Source organism: Pinus tabuliformis, chromosome X (assembly GCF_031772625.1).
Source record: "Pinus tabuliformis cultivar Carrire ecotype Pingquan chromosome X, CPIR1, whole genome shotgun sequence".
NCBI lineage: Eukaryota > Viridiplantae > Streptophyta > Pinopsida > Pinales > Pinaceae > Pinus > Pinus tabuliformis.
This window is the reverse complement of record NC_142308.1, coordinates 929325869-929337593: the sequence shown is the minus strand read 5'-3', so window position 1 is coordinate 929337593 and position 11725 is coordinate 929325869. Positions and strand designations below refer to the sequence as shown.

At 36.1% G+C, this 11725-nt stretch overlaps 1 protein-coding gene across 1 annotated transcript; it reads left to right on the top strand.

The window, feature by feature from the left end:
* Positions 1 to 3986: 3986 nt before the first annotated feature.
* Positions 3987 to 5322, top strand: LOC149142732 (uncharacterized). Its single transcript, XM_089451847.1, has 2 exons — positions 3987 to 4307; positions 4414 to 5322. Exons 1-2 carry the CDS (start codon positions 4112 to 4114, stop codon positions 4956 to 4958), a joined length of 741 nt encoding a protein of 246 aa, XP_089307973.1. The 5' UTR covers positions 3987 to 4111; the 3' UTR covers positions 4959 to 5322.
* Positions 5323 to 11725: the final 6403 nt, after the last annotated feature.

The window sequence follows — 11725 nt, the reverse complement described above, 5'->3', positions numbered from 1 at the left end:
ATCTTCATCTTGAGGTTTAGACTCTTGGCCTAAGACTATTCTATAAAGACCCTTACTTCTAAGTAAATCCACAATGTAGGATAGCCATTGGAAGTAGTCGGTGCTATCAAAATAACTAGGCATGGAATTTCCATTTTAAAAGAAACTCAACCTGCATATGCTGAAAATAAGTGTTCAAATGGAAAGATCTCGAAAAATTAGGTCGATTAGAAAAGAACAGTTCTGAAAACGGCTTCCGAATGAAGAAGTTATGTCTGTTTGAAGAAAAGTTTTTGAAGATGCCAATGAATGATGTGAATGTTTGGAAGGGGATGATAATGTTATATTTAAAAAATAATTCCCTCGGCCCCTCCAAACTTAATCTAATTAGCTCACTTTTAAAAAAAATAAATTTTTATGTAACTCACTTTTATAAATAAGTGAAAGTCACTTTTACAATAGTACTTTATGAACTATCTACGAAATTGTAACTTTAATAAAAGATAAAGTGACTTTAGAATTATAAGTGAATCAATTTTTATAATGAGTGAGAATAATTTTACATAAAGTAACGTTAAAACATAAGTTACATGTGTTTTTTGAAAAAATAACTCAACAAAAAGAAAGACTTGAACCCAAGACCTTTATTATCATAAAGCAACATTAGACCTTGTGAGCTAGTTTAAAAGGTTAGTAATTTTTGGAAAAGAGGAAGGGTTTTATTTATTTATTTATTTTTCACTGAAGCTTTAGGGTGTGTGCTTACTTGAAAACCCCCTTTTTGCCTACAAAACAAGAAAACAACCGCATAAACCAAACGAACAACCAAAAGTAACCAAGTCTTACAACTTAAAGTTAGGTTTGGCTGGAAACTAGATGTTTTTCTCAATGTTTCAGATTTTCCGAGATCACACTAAGGCACGCTGGAAAATAGCATATGCATGAGAAAAATCATTTCTTTCCATTTTTGGTTTTCCCAGATCGCACACACTCGCGGGGAAAAATCATACGCAGAAATGAAAGGTATAGATTCAGAAATAATAATGAAAAAATTATAGAGGACTATAAACCGAAATAAACATAGATAAATAACTATAACTGCAAATAAAGACTGTATACCTCCAGATCTTAAAAATGTCATAGCTATGGCTGCCAGAAATGTTTTCGCGTGAAACAAATGGAGTTCCTCACTGGAATGGATGCTTCTAACACAATATAGCAGTCCTCTCAGCCTGAAAGTGGTCAAAAACAGTAGATCTTGGAAACAACAATCAGATGTAGTTGTGTCGGCTTTGGATTTGGATCACCAACGGATGCGGTCCTCGAATAGCTCTGACACCATATCAAAATTTATAGGGTAAGTTCCTTAGATAGAACACCAAAGGACACTGATCAAAAATAGATCACAGATCAGTACACGAGTATTCTTGACGTGGTTAAAACTCTCAAAGAGGGAAACATTCCATGCCGTGAGCCAACGCAGCCACTTCAGGCAATTTATTAATGTAAAAGAAAGAAAATTTACATAGGCTCCTCTCATGAACGGTCCCCTAACAAATGACTCTCCATGCTCTTTAAATAGAGATCATGGACAAATCGGGTGTTAAGCCATAGATCAAGTGTCGGTAATATCGAGGAGAGAATGAACCGTCGAATCACTTCATGTCTAGAACATATCGTGACCATCGAATTGTAAGTTACAAAAAGTACATACTAAAGAAACACATATTACCTAACTCTACACTAGACCAAGTTATACTTAATTATTTCCTATGTGTCGGAATATATTAATATAGGCGCCCTGATCTCAAGCCCTAAATTCAACAACGAATGTGACGTTTTCTACCTCTTTGTGAAACCTCTCGATGGAACCCCTCTTTGTCTCACAATGAACAATAACTCAATGATTGCAAATATTAAACTTTGAATTTTGAAAGCAAGAGTTCTACCCTTTTCTCAGTTTAAGATTGTGTATGGTATGAGGTTACAAATTGACTCTTCTATGCATCCTTTAAGCATAGGAAAGGACGCTTTAGTCCTAGTTTCCTTTGGTCTCTTGGGGAGTGCCTGAGGCCAAACCCCTTCATAATCACAAACCTCCCAAGCTTCAACTCAAGCAAAAGTTCCAACTCTGGGCTTGAACACCCATCACAAAAGGAATCCTTCAGTGAAGCAATGAAGGATGGTGGTTTCAAATATGCTCCTAAAACCATCTTAGGCCCATCCTTCATCATTGAACATTCAGAGGAAATTCCATCTATTAAGGTAACTGAAGATGTCTCTATTACGCATGCCTTTATTTATGCAAAAAATGCAATAATCTATGAGTTTAATGGGTTTTGGCCTCGAGCTCCAGCCTTGAGAGATAGGTTGAAAAAAACCTGACCAACATATCACTCTCTCCACCTCTGTTCTAAGGGATATTTTGTTGTTTTCTTCAAAAACCGAGAAGACCATCTAAAGGCTCTTGAACAAAGACCTTGGTTATGGGGGCATTCATGCCTCTCTTTAGAACCTTGGTTTCATGAATTCAACCCTCTAGACATGGAGGCATGAAGATTCACATTTGGGTTAGGCTGTCCAAACTGCCTATTATTGTCTTCAACCCTCAGCCTAGAGGAGATATGCAACACTCTTGGGAATTTCATCAAGATTGACAAAGAACATCTACACATTTGTAAGAATTTATGTAGAAACGGATTTCAGTGATGGCCTTCGAGACAAAATCTGCATAGATTGGCTAGAGGACTCCCTCATGCAACCTCTAAACTATGGAATCACATCCTTTAGATGCACATCTTGCCAAGAGGCTAGACATCTTCAACACAACTACCCTTATCCTTCCCCCTCGAGGCCACAAAAGAGTCAAACCTAGAAAGGTTGGTAAGTTTCTCAATCTTCCAATCAGAGACCTACTTCTCTAGAAATTCTAGTCTCGCAGCCCCAAGCGACCGACCAATGAGTCAACCCAAGAAGGGCCTTCTACAAGCACACAGATCCATAAGTCTTCATCTACCTCTCTCTCCTCCAAATGTCACCGAGACCATCTCCCTTGAGGAGGAAGATAAGCATTCTCACGCTTCGAGTCAACCCATAACCAAGATCATCTGGAAACCTAAAGCTCAGTGAGAGGTAGTTCCCTCTCTAGAGGCAAACCCACAGAACATGGATTATCCTTATATCATCTCCAAGGAGGACAAAAACATCCTCATGAGTCTCACAATTTAGATAGCTACAAAGAAACAGGTTTCTTTATAGAAGTCAACCCTCGAGAGAGTATAGCCCTAATGGCTAACACAAGAACCTCTTCCAACACCTCAACTTCGATCCACTTTTGGAAAAAAGAAAGGAAAAGAGAAATGTATCATATCTACCGTGGTCACATTGTCCTCTTATTTTCTTAATATACTTGAATCAGCCTTAAGATGCTCCCATCAAGAACTTTGCCTTGTATTTTAGCAAATGATTAATAAAATTATACTTAAAAAAACACTAATAATAATAATTTGGAAATTGATGAATACAATTCAGATAAATATGTATATGTGAAATGATATATAGATGTGTGTGAGAAAGCAAAAAAAAGACCTATTACATAATAATTTATAATAAAAATATTATATTAAAAAACGTTATGTGGTTTAAACAATTTGAACAATTAAAAATGTATATAAAACTGCACGTACAAATTCAGTAAGAGGTAAAACCACCAAACTGTATATTTGAAGATGGAAGCAAACATTACATGTGAAACGCTGTTGTCAAGCACGCAAACTCATGGCCGTCGGTCACGACCCGTTATTATGGCTGTTCACATTGAAAATTTAGTTTACCTGATTAATAAACGATGGCCAACTCCAGCGCCGAAAGAGAATGGCGACATATTGTTCAACGTTATTTCATTACGATGGACCATTTCCACTTTATTTCATTACGCTGGTCGTTGTAGTAGGCAGTGATGAAGGCAGCATGTATCTACACCCTTCCAATTTTATTTTCAAGACCACTCTTGATTCTCAACACTGAAGCTTTTTGGAGATTAAATTCTCAGCACCCAATGGAGATGGAGGTATATATCCATCAAAGACCATAGGTTTTGCAATCACATGCATGCAGAGAGCATCGACATTGCATGCCGTCAGAAATGGGGAACTTCAAGATGTGGCCAGCAGCACCTGTTCGAGCAAGTCTGGTGGCGTTCATCCTCATTGTGCTTAGCCTTGCAGAACCCTGCAATGGCAGTGACAATTCCAGTAAATCCAACTCAGTAAATGGTAGCGTAATCTTCGACTGCAACGACTGCTCGGAACAGCACCTTGCATTTTCAGGTTTGCGAACTCACCAAATAATTATTATAACTCTTCGATCTTTTCAGTTGATATATGCTTGCGATAATTCTTTTGCCATTTTCATGTTATGTGATGTGAGGAACAGATGCACATGTGGCGATGAAGTGCCACAGGGGCAATGATCCGTCTGCCAATGGAACAGGAAGCGTGAATGCTGACGGATCCTTCGTCATCCACGGCCTGGACAAAGTGAAATTGGGAGACCTGTGTTCAGCGGAGGTAGTGATGCCAAATAACAAGCTCTGCTCTTCGGCAAAAACTTCTGCTCCCTCCACTATAAAGAAGTTGGGCCTCTCAGCTCCATTGATGTGCAACTATGCAGAGACGATAATGGATCAAAAGTTTTTCAAAATCCATCCTCTCAAACCCAATTTCCAGTTGTTCATAAATTTTCCCAAATTCCATGGGGCACCAGAGTTTTCAACCCTTACCAACTCCATTCAACCAGACAACCACTTCACTTTCAATTGTTCAAAAAGAAATCTTTACCCAAAATTCTTCCCTTACCTTCTATCTCTAACCCTAAGCCATCCCCCAAGCCCATTTTCCTTAAACCCAAACCATTTCAGAAGTCCAGCTTTTTCAATCATAAACCATTATTCAAACTTCCACCTATTCCTCTTATCCTGAAATCTAAACTATTTCTTAAACCTATGTTTTTCAAACCAAAACCTCTGCTCAAGCCTCCTCCCATATTGAAGCATAAAGGGTTACCCAAACTCAAATTCTTGAAATCAAAATCCTTACCCAAATTACCACCAAAGCCCAAATTCATTCAAACTCTTATTTAAACTATCACCAATGTTTAAGTTCTTCAAACCCAAACCCTTACCAAAACTACCACCGAAACTCATGTTCTTGAAACCTAAACCCTTACCCAAATTACCACCAAAGCTCAAGTTCTTGAAACCTAAACCCTTACCCAAATTACCAGCAAAACCCAAGTTCTTCAAACCTCCTCCACCTCCTCCTCCTCCTCAGCTAAAATTACCTCCTCATAATGATAAGAGTATTCCCCCCTTTCACTCCCTTACCTATTCTCTCTACTTAATAATACTTTCATTTTATCTTCCTTTAGTATCATATTGTATCATTTTAATGTAATTGTTGTGTTTATGATATATTATATTCCAATTTTTAATTGTTCTATATAAGATGCATTACAAATTATTTTTATGATAACATATTGTTTAAATATTTGCGATATTCTTAATATTTAATTGTCTAATATTTATATCTAATTCACAATTTTAAGTAAATTCATGTTGGTTAGAAATTTGTTGTTTACTTATAAAATGACAAAAAATAATAATTTAGCCACAATATTAATGGTTGATTTTCACCAATACATATCAGTGGATGATTCATCTAACATTGTAAATTTAAAAATTGCAAAATATATCCTTTTCATTTTCCTTTTATGGTTGAAAATAATTCAAACAATAAATTTGCATTGGCTATAGCAACTAAACAATTCAAGTGTTCCTCCATGACCACTAAATAAACTTGCATTTGTATTTACATGTAAGATCTTAAAAGAGCATCGGATCTAGACCATGTATTCACCTCCTTTGTAGCTCTAGTAACTTGCACATTAATACATTACCATGCCAAAAAAACATAACCATAACCTTGTTAATCTTCTATCCACATGTTATACAATATTATGTTATATGTGAGATACATTACAAACTATTTTTATAATAACACATTCCTTAAATGCTTCCAATATTCTTAATATTTAATTGTGTAATGTTTATGTCAAATTCACACTTTGAAGTAAATTCATATTGGTTATAAATTTATTGTTTAGTTATAGAATGACAAAAAAAACTATAAATCTCTACAATGTTATACAATAATATGTTTTAATGTATTTCAATTTAAATTTAGCCATAATAATAGTGGTTGATCTTCACTAATAGATATTAGTGGAAGATTCAAAAAACATTATAGATTTAAAATTATTATGACAAAAGTCTCCTTACCATTTCCCTTTCACAAGTCAATATAATTAATAATGCAAACAATCAATTGTGGTTGGCTATAGCAGTTAACACTACTACACCAAGGGTACTTTTAAGACAAAAGAAATTTTGTCTTAAAAAATCACTTTTTATTTTAGTTATTTTATATTAAAATTTAATATCAACTGAATTTTCTTAAATATAAAATTTAAGACAAAAACAGGTTGAGACAAAAATATTTTAAGACAAAATTTTATATTTGAGACAAAAAGAGTTTAAGACAAGAACATTTTAAGATAAAACTTTCAATTTAAGACAAAAACTGTTTGAGACAAAAATATTTTAAGACAAAATTGTTTAATACAAAAATATTTTAAGACAAAACTTTATATTTAATACAAGGGTCACATAAGATAAAACCCATTTAAGACAATTAACAATTAAGACAAAAACATATCAATTTAAGACAATATTATCTAACAACTGCAAAATTGACTCTGACAGCATGTCCTAGTCTGCCATCTTGTAGGCTACTATTGTCTCGTGCCTATACCGAGGTGGTTATTTCACTTACCATTAACCTTATATATTAAAGAAAATGATTTTTTTGGCTCTTAGTTTTGTTGGGGTAGTCGACTCTGAAGAACGCGAAATTTTTTCTGGCAAGATTTCCTGGACATCAATTCTACTTTGTCCCTTCGATCTCTGCTGATACGATTAGAGACAACTTCTATGTTATTTCATTCACATGGTGAGTCACTGTGGTTCTTAATATTGCAGGGAAGTTGATAAATAACTAAATTGTGGACTCCTTCTCTTGGTTATGTGGTTTAAGCCTCGATTTTGAATTTCCCTTAATATGCATCCCCTCATACTTTGGATCTAACTCAAGGTAATCAACTACAAGAAATATTGCAATGTGGTTGCCTTACAATTGTGTGGATAGTTGAAGTTCTTCCTTCATTTTTAAGTCATCATTAAACACACAGATAAGTGTACATTGCATATATGTATTTCCTTATGGATTGTAATGAATCTTGTTACATTGTGAATGGTGCAAGATCTTGCGTGTTTGTAAATGTAAATGAATGTCTGAGTTTTGACTCTCACTATATCTTCATGATTAGAATGGTCTCATGTATGCACATGAATTTTAAAGTGTGCCTAGAATATGTTATTCATTATTATGTGCATGGTGAATGCACAATTATGTGTTCATATTTAGTTAGTTGATTTCAAAATTTATGGGTATACTTAGTTTAACCAATCCCTACGCTAGTTATTCTGTCAAAACTAAGAATTTAGATATCAGGAATTGGGCCACAAGTCTTCTTGAAACTACAGGAGGGTGGGTGCACAACAATTATAGTTCTGCTTTATGAACCTAGCCTAAGTTTGTTTTTAGTCCATATATGATATGTTTTCAAGGTCAAGAGGAAGTGGGTGAACATGAATTTGTTGACATGCTAACAGATCCAACACCTAGTGGGCATTGGTGAAACCACACCCTAGTGGAACCATGTTGTGTGTATAGACAACAACCATAATCCATTGACCCTGGTGATCAAATCTGAGTTAAGGGCAGGGTCTATACACTTGGCCAAATGTTCTTTTATTTTGGGTGAGAATCCTAAAGGCCAAGAGTGTGGTCCAGGTAGAACTGGGAGTGTTGGGAACATTTTTAGCCACCCATCACTAATATATTTTTTCCCTACAACACCCTAAGAGTGTAAAAAATAATATAAATTTTCTACTACTGATGTATTCGCACTGAGAACAAGAGATTACAAATTTCCTCTACTATTATGTGAAATGGAAATCACAATTTAGAAACACATGCAATGACATGCAACCATCAAAACAACACAATAACAGAATTATTTATAGGGAAACCCAATAGGGAAAAACCCTTCCACTACTTTTAATTAATCATATGAGAATGAGAAACTATTACAATGTCTTGCTTCAATCCTAAAGGAGACCATGCACTGTAAACTTGTTCTCCTACTGATTTTCCTGCTCTGAGCAACACTTAGTCAATTAATGGCCCCATCTTTCTCCTCTTTCCTTGCACAATTCTTGAGGAAATTAGCTCCTAAACAATAGGGGAATTCACTATTCCCTTGTGAAAATCCCAAGTAATCAATCACCTGTCTCAATGCCCAACATGTACACTCAACTAGTATACAATTAATAATTACAATGTGCCTTTACCTCCACTTTAGTTTAGCAATACAAATTCCACTCATATCTAGGCTATTTTTTGTCGATTGACTAGTTTAACTGAGAAATCATTGAGTTAACAACAATTCTACTACTCAACTGACCTTCAACTGACTCTGGTAGTTGCTTAAGCTCAGTTAACTGAGTCAAACTGAAAATAACTGAATTTGATTGCTAAATTTTACCAACACTACATGCACAACTCTACTTCTAGCTCATAACTAGAATTTACTGAGTAAACAAGTATACAAGGCCATGTCACACACGTTAACTACCATCGAAAATCGAATTACTAAATTTAACTAAGGAACAAGTCAAATTTAGCCTTTCGTGCTACATTTCCTAACACTCCCTCTTAGCAAGAAAGGGATTTTGAACTACCCATAGCCCGCATTTGTGGAATTTGAATTTTCCTCTTGATAATGCCTTTTTAAACATATCTGCATCCTGCTTCTCAGTTAGAATGTACTGTAGAATCATAATTCTCCTCTCCACACAATTTTTCAAGCGATGGTACCTGATATCAATGTGCTTGGACCTATCATGAAATACTAGATTCTCATAGAGTTTGATACAACATTTATTATCACAATAAATCATTGTTGAATCCATCTAGTGACTTAAAAGACCCACAATTATTGTCTTCATCCATATGCCATCACATGCTTCTTGACATGTAGCCATGTATTCAGCTTCCATTGAGTTGAGTGCCGCACACCCTTCTTTCCTACTATACCAAGAAATAGTTGCAAACCCAACACTTAAGATAGCACTCGAAGTACTTTTATTTTCTAATGGACTCCCTACCAATCTACATTAGTGAAGCCTTGGAGCATCACTCCCTTTTTCCTCCTATACCATACCCCATACTCAATTGTTCCTCTGAGGTACCTCAATACATGCTTTGTTACCTTCCAATAAAGCTTGGTAGGCTTCACCATGGCTTGACTCAACTGATTAGTTGCATAGTGTATGTTGGGCCTTGTGTTCACCAGATACATCAAGGATCCCACAAGATGTCTATAGATGGTAGCATCTACTGCCTCTCCTGAAGAAGCACTCTCCTTCCTCCAGTTTGTAGCTAGAGGTGTGTCCATAGGCTTGTAGTTCTCCATGTAAAACCTCAGAAGTATTCGAAGGCATACTTCCCCTAACTCACAAACGTCTCACCATCACCCTACCATACTTCTAGCCCAAGGAAGTAATGTATTAATCCCATGTCCTTCATCTCAAATTATCTTGCAAGGTCCTCCTTGCAAGACCGAATCAACTGTGCATCTCCTCTGAGTATCAAATCATCAACATACAATACCAAGATAAGCAACTTTCCATATACTAGAATGTGATAGAGGTTGGCATCTGCTTCACTTTTGGTGAATCCCAATCCACTGAGATATGTATAAATTCGAGTGTACCATGCTTAGGGTGCTTGTTTGAGACCATACAAGGCTCTTTTGAGTCTACACAAATCTCCAAGTCATATGTCTCAAATCCCTCTTGTTGCTCTATGCAAATTTGTTCCTCAACAACACCATCGAGAAAGGTGGTTTTCATATCCATTTGGTGGATCTTCCACCCCATCTATGTAGCTAAAGCTAGAATGGTTATGATCGAGGAATATATTTCCACTGGTGCAAATGTTCCTGAGAGGAGTCTTTGGCCACAAATCTAGCCTTGTACTTCTCAATGCTCCCATCAGTTACATGCTTCACTTTGTAGATCCATCGGGAACCACCTACTGACTTGTTCTCTAGCCTCGACACCACCTCCCATACATTGTTCTTCATCTTGGAGTCGCACTCTTCCACCATGGCATCAACCCACATTGGTTGAGAAACTGCTTCCTCAAATGAAGAAGGCCCTAACTCAATGAGCTCTGTAATGAGAGCCATATACCAAATGTACCTATCTAGTGACCTCCTCTAGGTTGTGCTAAGATGAAGGAGCTCCCACATGCTCCCATTCATCATGTACCAATATGCCAGCTTCTTTGGTTCTCTTCCTACCCTCTACAAAAGATTATCATTGAGTGGGTGCCTCCACTCGACCTCTTATTTACTCCTCTACATGTGGTTGCTCCAAAACCTCCTAAAGCTTTGCATGAGGCTCCTCCTTAGGAATTATAAGCTCCTCCTATGGTGGGATATTCAATTCTCACTCTAGAGAGCATCTCATAGCTTTGTCCTCATCAAATTTGACATCCCTCCTCATTACTATCACCCTGGGTGACGACAAATACACCCTATAGTTATGTGGTGTCTCTATGTATCCTACAAAGAGTCCCATCTTAGTTGCAGGCTCAAGCTTCTTCCTGTTATCCTTGGAGATGTGACAATACACAGTAGCTCCAAAACTTCTGAAATGAGATACAGTTGGCTTCCTCCCATAGAAAGCTTCAGGTGTGATCATGCCAAGTATTCTATGAGGACTCTGGTTTTGCAAATAAATTTTTTTTTTGCATGCTTATGCCCATATGTGTAATGACAGAGTGTAATCATCCAACATGGCTCTTGCTACTCCAACTATTCTTTTGTTCTTCCTTTCAACCACCCCATTTTGTTGTGGGTTATGGGGTGTTATCAATTCTCTTCTAATACCCTCTTTAGCGCAAAAGTCCTTATAGGTGCTAGATACATATTATCCTCCATTATCACTTCTCGAGGCTTTCAATTTCTGACTAGTGTCCTTTTAAACGAATGCTTTGAATTCAAAAAAATTTGAGAAAAATTCATCCTTCTTTCGCATGAAGAAGATCCAACATTTATAATTGTAGATCACAGTTGCACCTCTGTCATCTGTACCTTTTCTAATAAAAAATAGCTCCCTTCTTTACGCTCATCATTGTAAGTACCATTCCATTCTTCCTAAATGTAGTGACATTGAATTAGGTAGTACTTGTGAATCCCTTTTTTGGGCTCAAATTATATCAGAAAATAGTGAATAAGATGGTTGTATTATTTAAAGAGGCCTTCATTACATAGAAAAACAATAATAAAAACATAGTACTAAAAATGTCAAAAGTTTGGTCTCGTAGAACATTACCCTAGACCTTTAGAGACAATGAAATGTAGTTATAACATGTTAAAGAATTGATCAATTCAATTCTACTACTTGTAATTCAATTCCAATACTTGTAATTTTTTAGATAACACTTGTTATAACATAGTTTCAAATAACACTTGTTGTAGAATATGTTTGTTTCAATGC

What these genes read in the sequence shown, in the direction of transcription:
- LOC149142732 (XM_089451847.1), top strand. Translation starts at nt 4,112, where the DNA reads ATGCCGTCAGAAATGGGGAACTTCAAGATGTGGCCAGCAGCACCTGTT. An exon ending in ACAGCACCTTGCATTTTCAG is followed by an intron (nt 4,308 to 4,413) that starts GTTTGCGAACTC and finishes TGTGAGGAACAG; the next exon opens with ATGCACATGTGGCGATGAAG.